Genomic DNA, 16,044 nt, shown 5'->3' on the forward strand with positions numbered 1-16,044 from the left:
TATTGTATGACTGTGACAGGTATATATGATATTTAACTGGTATGTGAGGCGTTATATTTATTGCTTATATTTATCTTGAAACTAAAGCGCATAATAATCTTTTGTACTTAATATATTTTGGGTGGAATTGTATATAGAAGATTCATGTTACTGATAATTTAAATTCTTTGTTTTAATCTGTTTGTATTTAATGAAATTGTTATTACACTGTGTACTATTTTATATCGTTTTTATTGTTTATCTTGACTGTTTCAATGTTTGGAACTTATTTTAATATTATTATTGACATGTTCTATATCCAGGGTTGTATTTCAACCTATGTTTTGGATTTACTGAATTTGAAATAAATGAATGGATACATGATACACAAATGTGGCCAATTGGACTATATTCATAGATACAACACTGTTACAGAAATACTGAATATACATCAGTACACATACAGTATCTTGAGTATTTATTGTTCATACTGAATTTGTAGCACGGCGTTTTTTCCGTTGGCCAATTCAAATTGCCAAGTAAATGAAACGCCATTAAAACACAGGCCATTGTGCCCCAACAAACAATTTAGGGAGAATGCAGTGATATAAGACGCTCAACCCCATACACAGGAGGCAGCTGGCAATAGCTACAGGCTTTAACGTACCTTGTGGTGCGATCTGAGTAACATCAACAAGGCTTGGAAAGCTGCTATCCATGGCCAAATATCTTTCCAGCATTTTTCCAGCCGTGTCCAACATATCCACTTGGGGACGCATTGTATCCATGGCTGGCATACAAATGTAGAACGATAATATCTAAAGCTGGGGCATAAATGAAAGCACTTTAATCACATGTTTTGTATAGTGGAATACAATTTTCAGAATTAAGGAACTTGGCAATGAAACATATTTTATCACGTACTGCATAATACATACCGTACACAAATATTCAATGGCAAACCTTACTTTGTTCTCAGGCGCTTTAACTGAACCCTAATTCCAGTATCTCTGTAATCGTGATGAAACACATAACCTAAACAATCTTACAGAATTATTTTACCGCGCTTACGCATTCCGAATCTTTCCAATGACCACGTTCATCACAGTTTCGTGGTTTTATCCGTAAGAGGACTCACTAATCAGTCTACCGCAGGTTAGCCAACAGTATTATGCTAGCCCATGATGAACTTAAGTGCACAATATACGTAATTACGAATACAAATTTTGACACTAAATACCCGCTTGAAAATGTTTGCTTTGGTTATATCTGTGATCCTTTCCGTCCTCTAATTGAGTGACATTTCCGCGTGTGTTTTTGAAGGATGCGATTTAGTAACAGGAATACAAACTGCATGATTGTAAGAGTAATTTAGGAACATTTATAATTTCTGCTGTAATTGAACATTTAAGGAAGGCAAATGAGGAGACTGGGTGCAACCTGTAAAGCATTAGGTTGCGCTAGACATGTATACCAATATAAATCATTAAAATCTCTGTATCGTGGTCTAGCAAGGAATGTTGAAATTCCAGAACCAGAATTTGATACTGATTATTTGTGTGAAGTCAAATATAAACCAGAAATAGAAAAAAATATTCAGCAAAGGAAAGGAATTGGAAATATTAGTCGTGTACACGAGTTGCACAATAAATTACAGACTACTTGTCTTAGTGAAGAAAACAGAAGGAATGTATTAGAAGAATTCAAAAAAGAAGCAATGCAAATACCAAACAAGACATGCCCCTTAGTAGCACTTTATGGCGATAATCCCAAAATAATTACAGTTACTGGAAATAAAACTAAATTTGATTTCCAACCGAAAGAATTTAGTGAGATTACTAGAATGTTGCATTTAATAAGAACTGACAATCTGTCTAATCTGTCAGGACATAAAAGTTATTATCTCATGGGTGAATTGGCAGAAATGGAACATGCACTCATGTGGTTCACAGTAAAAAGGCTTCTGGCGAAGAAGTTCAAGCTTATTTCTGTTCCTGATATTTTGCCTGCTCAGATAATTGAAAGCTGTGGAATGACCACAAGAGGAGACAGAACCCAGGTATATGGTACTGATTATGCCCCAGATTCAGGATGACCCTGCTTCAAATCTCAGGAGTTTCTTAGCATGTTTTTACTTTCCTCAATTCTTCCCAAGTCAGTACCAGGACAGAGCCCTGACTCCTGTTTCCACTACCTTCATAATCCCTCCAAACCCAAATGAATGGTGTGTGGTTGGCTTAGTTTGTGACACTATCAGTATCTCAGACTGTATGGCGTCACACAATAGGTTAATTGGTGAATAATGAATTGGAAAGGATTTGGAAGGAGATGCTCATGGTCTAGCAGAGGTACTGTCCTGACATATACCTGGATGGATTGAACTCAGTCAGGTTACTTGGTGTCCCAGTCAAGATTTTAAGTGGCACCTCCTGAATACAAGTGTAGAGTGTTACCACTGTACTACCTGCTTTGATTAGTGAATGCTGTGTAACATAAGCAGTTTACAGAGGTGAAGTAAATAAATGGTACACTTTATGACAGTACAGTTCATGTCATGGTTTTTATTTGGTCACAGAGAGCTATAATATGTGTACTATAATGTTGCCAACTCTTCCACAAAAACTTGACTGTCATGCAGAGTAATGCTAAAAAATTAGCATGCTATCTTACTGGTCTATGCAACCCCATGCATAGACTCACTATTCTATGCTTCTTGATGCAAACAGCATAATGTCTAGGAGACTCTGAAACTAATTTTTCATGTTGTATGTGCAAAATACAGTTCTTAAGCCCTTACTGTTTTATGTTGAGAAGTCAGTAAAATGTTTCGTAACTGACACAACCCACTAAAACACTCTACCCTCACACACACACACACAAAATCAAATCAAGTTATGAAAGTGAATGAGGAATGATACTGACTACTTAACCCTTGCATTGTGAAAATCCTTGCTATCACACAACTAGCATCCATCTTCAATCTCTTCATTAACTTCAAGTGTGAAATTCATCTAAATAGTATTAAAAAATCCAATTTGTAACACAGGAAGACTGTGTATTACAAAGAGTAACTGCTTATTGATGCTCTGAGAGAAGTAGTCACTTTCTGTGAATTTGTGGAATATTAAAGGAGGTGGTGCATATAGTTGCCATGTGCTTTAAAGTGTTAAACCTGCAATAACTATGTGGCAAAGGGTTTTATTTGACATTAAGTTCTAGCACTGTATTTAGAAAAGAAATGAAAAACGTTATACAGAGAATATAAATGCAATAGATTACAACAATTCATATCTTCAGATTAACTCTGGTTTTAATACTTGCTACTGTAGGTTTACACATTAGATGAACACTTGTACAAGGGAGAATACTGTCTGTCAGGCACAGCAGAGATGGCACTAGCTGGTTACCTCATGAATCAAGTATTTCATGTAACAAACCTGCCTTTGAGACTTGCTGCAGTCAGCAGGTGCTACAGGGCAGAAACCTCTGGAACACTGGAAGAGAGGGGAATCTACAGGTAAGTTCTGTTGTCCATAAACTTGATAGTTTCTGCTGTGAAAACACCACATCTCAAGTGGCAGCTATAGTGTTTGTTTGAATGTGGACTGCAGTTAAACACATGACTCAGATCTGCCCTGTATGTTGAACCACCAGCCACAAAATTGCATGATCAAGCATTCTTAGTGTGATCCTCAAACCTAATTTCATATAGTCTTGGAGATGAAACATGAACATGGTTGGATATGAACCCACTATTATGAGATGAATTCATAATGTTTATGCAAGGAAACATAATATGAACAGCAGAAACATCAATGATTTGTTTTGCAGAGTTCACCAGTTCACAAAGGTGGAGATGTTTGCAGTGACAGATTGTGACAGTTCTGCAATGTTGCTGGAAGAGTTTAGAGAGCTGCAGGAAGAGACATTTGCAATGCTGGGGCTTCACCTCCAAACTCTAGACATGCCTCCCCATGAACTAGGAGCGCCTGCTTTCCGGAAGTATGATATAGAAGCTTGGATGCCAGGAAGACAAATATTTGGTGAGGTGAGACCTTTGTTGTTATATTTAACTTGGGATTATAACCAATTTGACTTGTGTGTAATGTTTACTCATATGCTTTCCATTCTTTCACTTTTTCGGTAGGTTTCCAGTTGCAGTGACTGCACAGATTATCAGTCCCGTCGCCTCAACATCAAGTATCAGCAGAGAGGTTCTGATTCACTGTTGCATGCCCACACATTGAATGGAACTGCCTGTGCTATTCCCCGGATGCTGATCGCACTGCTAGAAACACATCAGCAAGCTGATGGGACAGTTACAATACCTGAAGCTCTTCAACCTTATATGAAAGGCAAGGTCACAATCGGCTGCCAGAATATCCCCAAAATGAAGTTTGTCAAGTCAAAGCATAAGGAGCAAAAACATAAAAACTGTGACTGAAAGTGGGATGAATATTTTGTAGACTGGTGTCTGATTTTCATAGGAGCCTTACTATTTGGCACTGCACTGTGAAGATGAGTGCTGCCCAAGGCAGCCCCATGGCCTATGTTGCACCTATCTGCAGTGTATCACCATTTTGGCTAGCTGAGATATCATTCATTGTATTGTCACATTGACAGGTATTCTTTATAAATGAAATAAAAACATCTATGCATAAGATTGTATCATTGTTGTTCAGTGTAAGCAATTTTATATTATAATTTATGTTAAAATAAAGGTACAAGACAATATTAAACTTCTCTTATTATGATGAAGAAGAAGTAAATGAAAGCTCTTATGGTCAATGTTGGTCTCACTGACAGATTTAAATAACATAAAACAGGCCTGATGAAGAAATTAAAATTGGCACTTTCAAAATCCACAAATAATATCTGAATAAAAAATATGTACAATATGAAATATACACACGTTCTTGGTAGAAAATGAACGTTAACTTATTTACATATATATTTATGGTTACTGAAAATTTTCTTCATCATACACGTATGCACCATTCCTATGGTTCGAGCGCAGCATTTGTATTAATCTTTGCTAAAGGCAGCATGTTCATATTTCTATAACAAAATAATTAGTATAACGGTCTCTCTCTCTTTTTTTTTTTTAGTTAGGTGAACGTCCGTATTACACATGTTACAAGTTTTCTAGTTTTGATATACACGGTACAAGAATACAGTTTCTCTATAATTTCGATATGGTAATGGTGTGCAGTACAATTTCGGCCATTGATGTTTACAGCCATATGACTTCACTCCCGGATGTGTTCATATGAATTACCACTACACCTATAAGGGCTTTTCCACATGAGGCGTTACATGTATATATGTTTTCACCTAAATAAGTGCATGAAGGGTACTTTTAGGAAGCGTGACGACGTTTCTACATGGTCGTAGGCATTCCTGCTTAAGACTCAGAATATTCTTAACATCTGGGTTAGCACACGATTTATTGCTGCTGCCATTATACAGTCTTTCTCCCGTTCCTGTACCTAATTATTTTGGATACAAGTTTCCCAACTATGAAAGTGGAAGCAACATTTACAGTCTACTAAAATAAGGAATGTCTTACAGGAAATGTCAGGTATACACGCTCTCTGTACATTGCAGAAAAGAATGCATTTAAAATATCCTTCCCTCAGGTTCAATTCATAAGTTACTTTACCTTAAAAATAAGATGGTCGCTCCATATACAATGAATAAGTATTATTCATTGTGTATTCCTCAATGTTACTGCAAGTTCTCAGACTTAGCATATTGCACTGATAATGTGGTCTTCTTACCATCTACTTGGCATGTTCATCTGAGACTTCTTGCATCAAGTTCACCTTTGATTTTAAAACTACTCATGGGAGAGAAGCCAGTCACTGCATCTCTAAATCATATCAAAGAGCAACATGCTGATAAAGGTGCAATAGTGTATTGTGCCATCATGGCCTCTCAGTCTCCACAAGAATACTGAACTCTTTGGAACATAGGGGAACCACAGTTAAAAATGAACTACCTGCCATTCTCAGCAGAGGTGCATACATGTCATGATGGGGACTGTAATTATTTATGCAATGCTGGCAATACTGATTCTGAATTTGTCATATGCTGACCATGGTGTGGTGAGGGGCAGATATGATAATATGGAACGTTTTTTTTTTTTTGCAACAAAATGTTTTTCAGTACATTAGGAACACAGATTACAATTTAGTAACAAATGATGTCAGTACTCATTTCAGAGTCTAAGCTTGCTGCATGTACATGTACATGTTGTCATGTAGGTGTGACAGAGGCCTTTTTTTTATTGCTAGTGGGGTGGGACTAAGTCCCTTGTACTGTGGCCACTTTTGGCCTATTGTACCAGCCCCAGATGATAGGTGAGGGTGATTGTGGAGCAATTGGTGGAATGAAGATTGGCAGGGGAAACCAAAGTACTCAGAGAAAACCTGCCCCAGCGCCACTTTGTCCACCACAAATCCCACTTGACCAGACCCGGGCCGCCGCGGTGGGAAGCCAGCAACTAACCGCTTGAGCTATGATGTGGCCATTATAAATATTTACTCCTGTTATTTATTGCCCTAGTTCGGCCAAAGAAAGATGCATGAAGTGAGCCTTTGTCCATTCTCTGTGGAGAGTGCTGACCGCCTCGTGTTGCTTCTGCTGAAATGTGCAGTGACACAGCCACCAAAGTTTACACAAATCTCACTTAACGTTTTGTTACTGACAGATACCAAATTATATTTAAGTGTTGCAGGATCTATGAGTAGTGCTCACTCTAGCTCCTGTTCTTAGGGAGAATAAATCAGGTCCAGCAGATTCCAACAACTGTACCTTACACTTAGCATGACTGGGTTTGTGGACTTCATCCAGACTCTGATATGCCTGAATAGGAAAGGTTTCAGAAACTGGGCCCACTTCTATCCCCACAAATGAAGTTTGGACGGCACATTCTCAGCTCAACATCTAGTGCTTTCCCACATGTCCACCAGAGGATGGACACCAACACAGTATATGAAACACTGTGTATTAGAAGAAAGCAGTCTTCTGGGATGTGGCACCTTCTAGATATTGTGTTAACCGATGTTTCGGAGGAACGTATTGCCTCCCTCTTCAGGGTAGAAGACAAGAAAAATCCACGAGTGAACCAGTAGGAGCACCTGCAACATATCTCTCATCTGGGGACTGCTATGGTGGGCTATTTATGAATCAAGTACCAAAGACTCAGTCTCACCCCACACTGAAAATAAGAAAAGGATGAGCCCTTTCTTGTTCAACAGTTTGTAGATTTGAATGAAATAATTAGTTTATGTCTGTTTTAAATGAAAGAAATTCCGGGAAGAACTAATCTCCGATTTTCACTATGTATTCAGTATTTGATATGACATGAACTGTATAGAAAACACCACATTACAGTTCTTCTATTGTTGCATGCATATCCATTGTCGTGGGAACGTGTTTATCAACTGCATCTCTTCCGGCTCCACTATTCCGGCTTTCAGGAGTCATGTCACATTCCTCCTTTCTTAAGGCTGCTCAGCAATTTGAGTGGCTCTAATTTTGGTATTCCTGGTGGGGGATATAGGAAGTACATTGTTGGTATCAGCTCAGATGCCATGATATACATGCCAAGTTTCATAAAGATCAGTTTAGCATTCAAAAGCTGTTATGGGGGTTGACACATAAGACACACAGACAACAAGATGATCTCATTAGCCTATGGTTATTTCTAGCCTATTTTCCTCATTTGGAAAAATAAAATGACGCTTATGAAATCACCTTACTGTGTGTCTGTCTGGTTTCGGGTGAAGCATGACCCGCTAATGTCACCATTATCCTGTCTGACTAATGCTGAAGTTCCATTCAAAATTCAATGTAGTTCGTATATGATACACAACAGGACAGCCATTACATATGTGATTTAAAACTCTGCTTCTTAATTAGCTATTTGATTAAAAAACACTAGAAATCTTGTATAGCCTGTAGCATTACACTATATTAACTGAGAATACAATTATTACACACAAGGTTGTACAAAAGTAGCACTACAGTTATAAGTGAGGCTGTGAGTTGTTATTGTGTGTGGTGTTTTTCCATGTTTTCAAGGTCATTAACACACAGGTTAGTGGTGCTGTGAAATACATGTCTGCCTGTCAGAGATGTGAACTGTGTATACACCATGGTGATCACCAATTTCAGCAACTTTCAAAATAATACACATAAGTGGTCTTAATTGTAGTGGCACTTCTACACCACCCGGTATATGAGGTTTTTCCTTTTGCATGCCACAAGTTGATTAGATCAGCCCGGCATACTTGCATTAAAACTGCCACAACTGATCAGGATAGCTTGATGTCAATCACTTAGCACAACATTTCTGTCAGTAGGTGATATCAAGTATGATGTATCTATGTTCAGAAGGAATTAGGCTTTCACGGTATCTACACCTGTGGTCACTTGACAGTAATCTGCTGAGGTCTTTCTCTGCAACTGCATTTATGGCTATGGAGCCTTGATATTTCAAACAGCAGTACTTCAGTAGGGCTTGGCAGGTAGACAATTAAGTTTTCACAGGGGTGTAGCTTCAACATGTGATCTTCTTAGTTATGATACCATGCAATGCCATAGTGGTTTTAACCTGTGCAGTCAGTATGTTCCACCAAAATACTGGTAACCACCAACCGGAATACATGGTGTCATACTTTAAAAGATCAGAATGTAAAGTATGCAACATGCTGGGCTGCACCATAGCTCAAGTGGTTAGTCACTGGCTTCCCACCACAGCAGCCCGGGTTCAATCCTGGGTCTAGTAAAGTGGGATTTGTAGTGGACAAAGTGGTGCTGCGGCAGGTTTTCTCCGAGTACTTCGGTTTACCCTGCCAATCTTCATTCCACAAAATTCTCCATCATAATCACCCGGGGCAGGTACACTAGACCAATGAGTGCCAAGTGGACCCAGCTGGACTCCACCCCCCAGTATGCAAAAACAAAATGCAGCATGTTACACTACTTTGCAGTTCATTCTGCAAAGATGACCAAACTCATAAGCATTAAGTCACCAAAGCACCTACCTCTATTTGTCTTGGTTACAATCTTCACTATGTCGATGTGCATGTCTAATGAGATCATATTTTTTGGCAAATGTCTTTCCACAATCCTTACATTCATATGGGCGTTTACCTGAATGGAGAATCGAGTGCTTCCTCAGATTATCAAGTAACGCAAATGTCTTGCTGCATACTGAACACACATGTGGTCTCTTCCCAGTATGTGAGGCACAATGATTCTGAAGGTCCCTGCGCCGATTGAATCCTCTGCCACATAATTTACAAACATGTGGCCGTGTACTGGAGTGTAATATAGAATGAGTTTGAAGATTTGCTCGCTGTGAGAAACATTTCCCACACACAGGACAAGCGTGAGGGCGTTCACCAGTGTGAGTAAGTTGATGTGTCTGTAAGTTACTGGCCTGGCTGAAGGTTTTGGAGCATATTTTGCATACATGAGGGCGTTCGCCAGTGTGGGTCAGTGTATGGTCCCTCAAGTGAGTGATCCTACTGAAACTCTTTGAGCATATGTCACACGAATAAGGCTGTTCTCCAGTATGAATCAACACATGTCGTTTGAGATCTATCATATGTCTGTAACTCTTATCACAATCTTTACAGTCATACCTTTGATATTCTGTGTGTATACGGTAATGTCTTCTGAGATTCACTCGATTTCCAAATCCTTTATTACACACATAGCAAACATGAGGAAGATCACTAAAGTGTCCGATGAACCCTCGATCATCTGCAGAAATAAATGGCAACATAGCAGGATTAGAGTAATTATCCTCAGTCACAGAGCATGAATCATCATGCACTTCATTACTGTCACTTGTTACATTACCAAACTGTTCATTCTGAACAATATGTCCCATATCTTGGTTCATGCTTGTTTCTATGTTGTTCCCTGAACACAATTCTTCATCCTTATCTGAGAAATGATGTGTGAAGTCCAGTGAACTGGAATACCAAGATTCATAATTACAAAGTATTTTATGCTTTTGCATTGACATGAATCAACAAAGTCCTCTCACAATATGTGGTATATCTTTATCGAATTCAAGCAGTTCAATGTCATAATGATATGGTCAGAGAGGGCTCCACTGACCCAGTCATTACCCAACAGCATTAACACAGTGAGGGAATGTCAGGTGATATAACAGGTGATGGAGCCCACAGTCGGTACTTCATTTTGACTTCATTCAGAGATGGTGGGCAGGTAGTATTGCTACATCATTTAGCTAGCTTACTGATATAGAGTTTCTGGTGTTTGTACCTTTGATATCCAAAAACATGGTAAATAAAGAGAGTAACAGTGCATATTTAAACTCACACCACACATGCAGTAGCAGGCCATTAAAATGTCCACACAACATGTTAAACCCAAACCTAATTACCCTGCTAGTAGTACAACACACACTATTAAAGGTCATTTACTGTCACTGGGATTTTGGACTTCGTCCACCATCCAGTATTCTAAAAACTTGAGAACGCGTTTCGGAAACTGGGTCTGTTTCCATTCTCGGGTGAAGGGAGAGACACCTACTCTGTTGGGCCCCTTACAAAGAGCTAACCCCAATCACTGGATCAAGACACCCAACAGAGTAGGTGTCTCCCCACTCACCTGAGGATGGAAAGAGATCCAGTTCTTGATTTTATTTGAATACCAGACAATGGACAAAGTCCAAAAACCCAGTAATTCCAAGTGTCATACACTATTACCAGAACCCCTCTGATTCTGCCATTCAGTGCGTTTGTTATTTACTGACCATCAGTACTGTGAATATATAATGCTGACAATATGATGATTAATGAATGCAGAGCACTTGGTGGAATAAACCCAAATACTTGGAGAAAAACCAACACTAATGCCACTTTGTGCACTGCAAATCCCACATGACCTGACCTGAGACTGAACCTTGGTCACCATGGTAAGAAGCTGGTAACTACTGCCTGAGTTATGGAATGGGCTAAAAAGGGTTAAAAATAGTCAGTTACAACATTAAACTGATATTAACATACTGTGTATCTAATGAGGACCTTGCCAGAAATTCTGTAAAGATATTCCGTCCCTGTGGCTTTTCATATGTTCAAATCTGTGGACCCAACAGTTTATTACTGAATCTATACAGACATGAGATTTAAAACATCTAGCTTCAGTAGCTCATTAATTATTACCATGGAACTGAAAGCCATATACACAATTCTTGCAGTCATGATGATGCTGATTTACATTCTATATAAGATCTAGTTCCACACAATATTTCAGGACTTTATACTGGGTAGTGTCACTGCCACTTCACAACTTTGTATACCTGCCATGTTAATACCACCTGTAGCCATGATATGACAGTCATGCCAAATTTCGTGAAAAAAGATCAGTTCAGATGTTTAAGGGGGTGCATACAGACACAAACATAAATACACACAGCATAGTCATCTGACTTCCTGCTATGAAAAGAAAGTAGATTAAGAACCATTCCACTTTGCTAGAATAAGAGATATTTTGTATATAATACACATTATTATGAGTGTAATGTTGAACAAATGTGTTCTAAAGGCTTACATTTACTAGATCTGGTATCTATATTTTTATCTAAAGGATGTAATACTGGTATTCAGAAAATGCAACATTAGGACAGCTGGACGACTTACATATGCAACCAAATAGAAGAAGAAGAAGAAGAAGAAGAAGAAGAAGAAGGAGGAGGAGGAGGAGGAGGAGGAGGAGAAGAAGAAGAAGAAGAAGGGGGGGGTGAAATTAAGGATGTGCCCATATGTCCCATAGTGGAAGTCACACATAAGAGAATGTGTTAAAATGAGACTAGAACTGCAGGAAAACATTACACACCTGGAATCTCTCACATGCTCAGCAACAGCACCCTGTTCTATCACAGTACTTCCGGCACTTACTTCCTGCTTTATGTACACAGTTTCCATTTCACCAAGGTACTGTTGCCGGGTACCCCTTTGTTCACCCCTGGCTCTGCTCCACCTTTTCTGTGCTTCAGTTCCCTCCATAATTTGTGCTTTAATGTCCTGAAAATGATCACAATGCTGGCAACTTCTTCTGTCACAGTGAAAGTGAGTTCAGCAGAACCATAAGCATCCATGAGGGACTTTAAAGGGTTCCACATGCTTCAGTGGAATCAAAAGTCTAAAAGTAAAGCTGTATTACAACTATAAATTCAAACACCACTTCTATCAGTTATGTGCAAGTTACTTCAATGCATATTTGCTCTATATTCATACCAAAATGTGATATATTAGAGCTTTCTTGTTTATTTCCAACCTCACTGCTTCAGGCTAAAAAAAACTTCAAAAACAACAATACACAAGCTGCTTAAAAATGTCATAAAGTAAAGTAAAGTAAAGCTATCCCTGTACCAGGCCGTGAAGGCCCATAGGATTGTGAGCTGTTGAGGGTCCCACATTATCTAGACAATCAGCTCAAAGATGGCGGTAAGGTTGTCAGCCTTATGCACCTGCTGCGCTTTGGAAAGTAAAGTTCCTGCCATCGGCTGATCCCATATGCATGCCACTAGAACAGATGTCAAGGAAAGCAAACAGTAAGGGAACAGCACTAAGCACAATCACAAAGTGCAAGGTGATGGTAAGTTCACAAAGATAATGTGAAGCTTATGGCATATTATATAGGCAGTTATTTGAAGATGCTTTCAGTATCAAAACTACACAGGATGATAAATGAATGATAACATGTTTAGGATTTAGAAGGGAACAGTCACAGACTAACAGAGGCATTATACTGGCACTTCCCTGGAGGGACTGAAGAGAGCCATGGAAAAACGTCACTGGGGATATCTGGTGTCCTGGCTAGGATTCAAACCAAGCACCTCTCAAATACAAGTCCAGAACATTACTTCTAGATTCATTTCTAGCACAGCAATGTATCACATGACGAAGAAGGTCATGTGAAATTACATTTGCCAGGTTACATCACATTATTATAGAACCACTGACAGGTGTACCTCATCTGAGACACCTGAGATGTCTGAGCTGTTGACACTGGAAGAATCTTCTAGTATATTCATGAATTCTGTTTCACAGAGAGTGGACGCTGGCTCTGTTTCACTGTCCGAATCAGGCTCCAACTTTACTTCATCCATTCTCCTGCTCTGAATCAATGTACCTGAGAACAACATAACACACCTAACCTTCACTGCCTGAATGGTCCAGAACTCTACTGTGCCATAATAAGAGAAAGTGTTCACTGCCAATTCCTTGGCCTGATATGTTGGTTAACAGTTACTGCATACCAGCTCTCACCTTGTCAAATAACAGGCTGTTGTCAGCATATTCTACATTCCATTTTATCCTATAGATTTCACTAGAATGCAGATAAACTTTGAGCACAGCTTGTTGAGGCTTGAAAGAGTCAGAACCATAGTGATTATTGTTTTTCACTTGTTCTCTTCTATTTACATTCTGAATGCAGTAAGTTCAGAATGCACTCAGACTAACATGAAACGCTTTGGGCAAGTTAAAACAGTGTTCACCAGAAACAAAATTTCCATAAGAAATATTGCAATATACTGAAGAAGCCACGCAGAGAACGCATGTTAACTGCGGAGACAGGTGTGTTAGTAAAAAGAAATCAGCACTACTTCAAAAACTGTGTTAAACTGAATTTGTGTTGATAGAACTTGTGTCAGTCAGGGACTAGGTGTACAGCTTCTGTGGAAAAATGGCTGATCTGGCAGGCAAAATCCTAGTATGAGGGCATAGACACAGCATTTGGAAGCTAAAGTATTTCCCAGGATATCACATTTCAAATGCTGGGCTTCAGTCATTCTCAAACTGTCACCACACTTCAAGTGTTTAATGTCTACGTTATATTCACATGTAAGGAAATAAAACCTTATGAAGTTTGTATACTTTTGATCTCACATAAACCACACACAAGGAACCTTGATCACAAGAACAGATCTTTTGGTCAAGATTTGTGTTCAGGAACTCAGTGTGTGTATGTGCATGTGTATGTGTGTGTGTGTGAGACAGTGAATTAAAAAGTGTGTAAATCAGCAACAGCACTGCATTCAATGTAATTAAGAGCGACTGTACCCAAGGAGCTAATAAATCCAATCATCTGAACTAGAACCTCTCATTTTTGTTGTGCATACTACCCTATATATGACAATATAAACAACATTCATCCCAAAGTTCTTACCGATCGAGTAGAGAAATCATTCACCCTTATCCAGTGATCATACACTGTAAAACATAATTAAGTGCTATGCCATGAAGACGTATGGTCCATTGATGTATAAATCCATGTATTCTTGACCTCAGCCCTAGTTGGAGGTGAGTGGTAATCTTCATGCCCTGGCTGTTTTACCCACAAGGAAAGAGTCCCCCAGTACCCATTCAATAGGAGACTGGGTGGGTTCCAGAACTGGTGTGGATGATGTGGAGATAAGGAAAATCTTGCCCCTACTGAGACTCAAGCTCCAACCCCTAGGCCACTGAGCCTGTAGCCAGTTGCTATACTAGTTCAAATTAAAATAAGTCAGTCTACATACCTCAGCAATTAAAATCAGTTGAATCATGTAGAAAAAATTCTTCTTAAAATATAATGAATACTTGGTTCGAACATCAGATATGTAAATAAGATCTAACAGTTTGTGGCAATGGTACATTAATACAATTATTTTCTTTCTAGACATTATCTACTGTCCTTTCTTTTTAATAAAAACAACATCCTGTTTTTATTGATTCCAGTCTTCAGGTAAAACATGCTCAGTTTGGCTCAATCACTAGAGTTAGTCCCTGTATCTGGACACCTGCATGGACACAAGATAGGCCAAGTACAGCAGAAACCATCTGTAGAAGAGAGGACAGGACAGGACAGAACAATAAAACAATAAAAGAAAAAAACTATACATGAATAATGCCTAGCATAAACCATCTGCAAAATATGACAGAACATTGAAAAATAAAAGAAAAACTACACATGAATAAGGTCTGTGAAAAGTTGAGACAGAACAATAAAAAATACACGAATAAGGCCTAGCACCACGGTACTATCACAAGAGAAGTAGTCACTGGCGACATGTCCTCTGTATGGTACAAGGGAAAACACTAATTTTCCCATTTAATCTACACAGAACGGTGCTGTTTTTTGTCTTCTGCTGTCATAAGGGGAGTCCAGATGGACGAGATATATACCCTCTATCTTGTGTTGATGCACCTGTTCGGAGATTGGGGCTAGCTCTCTCGATTGGGCCCAAGTGCGCAAGTTTCACCTGAAGACAGGGAGACAGAATTCAGTCTCCGTAACGTTTTAAATAAAACCATGACGATGGATAACGTCCAGAAACATAATATTTGTATCCGAAATGTATACAAAACTAAATGCAGTCTTTCTTCTCACCGCCATCAACACATGGCATAACCTCAATGCGTTTACACTTATTTACTTACCTGTTTTGCCTACCTCTTTATGAGATCTCCATATCGCATAAATTAACAAAGAAATCAGCGTTTTTCCTGATACGTGGACAGGTCACAGATTTAACAACGATTAGCAATTATGACAGCATGGTAAAATTGGTTCTCCTTCTGTCGCATGCGTGATTTCCAAATTAATTTCACACTCCTTAACTGTAGCTCCTAAACAATTATCTAGAGTTTTAAAACTGTCAGTAGTGACACATTATGGACGCGATTGACAAGTAAATAATTTTTTTAAATGTCAAACTCTGCGTTTGCATTATTCATCACGGCGCTTATGATCGCTTATGATCACTTACGATCCTTACGATTATCATGCATGCCGTCTTGTCACAGACTCGTGTAATTTTTTTTTTTTTAATTCTTAAAAAATGGTTACAAACTATATTTTAGAGTCACAGGTTTCCCCACATGTATTCCGACGAAGGAATATCAAATTTCCGAAGGCCAAAATCTATATTAGAGTATTGATTTCCAGTCATTCATATCGCGTCCTGTCTCTTCGTACAGGTTGGACGAAAAGTCAGTAACCCTTCGCATTTTTGGTTGGTAACTTACGTAA

At 38.8% G+C, this 16,044-nt stretch overlaps 3 protein-coding genes across 9 annotated transcripts in view; 1 reads left to right on the top strand and 2 right to left on the bottom strand.

Annotated features, from left to right (window-relative positions):
- LOC111863985 (nuclear pore complex protein Nup155) overlaps positions 1-1,060 on the bottom strand; it is a 28,165-nt gene extending 27,105 nt beyond the window's left edge. For 2 of the 3 annotated variants that reach the window (XM_023850847.2, XM_033751267.1), the window contains exons 1-2: positions 918-1,060; positions 647-803 (exon numbers count right to left, since the gene is read on the bottom strand). In XM_023850847.2, the coding sequence (XP_023706615.1) occupies positions 647-776 (130 nt within the window). In that variant the 5' untranslated portion in view covers positions 777-803; positions 918-1,060. The remainder of the gene's footprint in view (positions 1-646; positions 804-917) is intronic. The other variant, XM_023850848.2, reaches the window with a different exon arrangement.
- A 121-nt stretch (positions 1,061-1,181) lies between these two features.
- Positions 1,182-6,309, top strand: LOC111864008 (serine--tRNA ligase, mitochondrial). Of its 2 annotated transcripts, none has more exons than XM_023850915.2 (4): positions 1,182-2,038; positions 3,309-3,496; positions 3,811-4,027; positions 4,127-6,309. In XM_023850915.2, the coding sequence occupies exons 1-4, from the start codon at positions 1,400-1,402 to the stop codon at positions 4,421-4,423; spliced, it is 1,341 nt and encodes a 446-aa protein (XP_023706683.1). In that variant the 5' UTR covers positions 1,182-1,399; the 3' UTR covers positions 4,424-6,309. The 2 variants fall into 2 exon arrangements, with proteins under 2 accessions (XP_023706683.1, XP_023706684.1); XM_023850916.2 differs by having other exon boundaries at positions 1,182-1,339.
- Positions 6,310-7,393: 1,084 nt separating this feature from the next.
- Positions 7,394-15,954, bottom strand: LOC111864005 (zinc finger protein 525-like). 4 transcript variants are annotated; one of them, XM_023850902.2, is made up of 5 exons: positions 15,453-15,954; positions 13,001-13,161; positions 11,863-12,050; positions 9,636-9,971; positions 7,394-7,530 (listed from the first exon to the last, which is right to left on the bottom strand). In XM_023850902.2, exons 2-5 carry the CDS (start codon positions 13,136-13,138, stop codon positions 7,488-7,490), a joined length of 705 nt encoding a protein of 234 aa, XP_023706670.1. In that variant the 5' UTR covers positions 13,139-13,161; positions 15,453-15,954; the 3' UTR covers positions 7,394-7,487. The 4 variants fall into 4 exon arrangements, with proteins under 4 accessions (XP_023706670.1, XP_023706668.1, XP_023706666.1 ...); XM_023850900.2 differs by lacking the exon at positions 7,394-7,530 and having other exon boundaries at positions 8,865-9,756; positions 9,856-9,971; positions 15,453-15,953; XM_023850898.2 differs by lacking the exon at positions 7,394-7,530 and having other exon boundaries at positions 8,865-9,971; positions 15,466-15,954.
- Between the last annotated feature and the right edge of the window lie 90 nt (positions 15,955-16,044).

This window comes from Cryptotermes secundus, unplaced genomic scaffold (assembly GCF_002891405.2).
Source record: "Cryptotermes secundus unplaced genomic scaffold, Csec_1.0 scaffold279, whole genome shotgun sequence".
Classification (NCBI taxonomy): Eukaryota; Metazoa; Arthropoda; class Insecta; order Blattodea; family Kalotermitidae; genus Cryptotermes; species Cryptotermes secundus.

Bases quoted from the DNA above. Each gene is read 5' to 3' on its own strand.
- LOC111864008 (XM_023850915.2), top strand. From the start codon at position 1,400: ATGAGGAGACTGGGTGCAACCTGTAAAGCATTAGGTTGCGCTAGACAT. The intron at 2,039-3,308 runs GTATATGGTACT...TTGCTACTGTAG, and splicing joins CAAGAGGAGACAGAACCCAG to GTTTACACATTAGATGAACA. The intron at 3,497-3,810 runs GTAAGTTCTGTT...TTTGTTTTGCAG, and splicing joins GAAGAGAGGGGAATCTACAG to AGTTCACCAGTTCACAAAGG.
- LOC111864005 (XM_023850898.2), bottom strand. From the start codon at position 13,138: ATGGATGAAGTAAAGTTGGAGCCTGATTCGGACAGTGAAACAGAGCCA. The intron at 12,051-13,000 runs GTACACCTGTCA...GATCATTTTCAG, and splicing joins TCTCAGGTGTCTCAGATGAG to GACATTAAAGCACAAATTAT. The intron at 9,972-11,862 runs GTGTGTAATGTT...TTGGTATTCCAG, and splicing joins GAGCATGTGAGAGATTCCAG to TTCACTGGACTTCACACATC.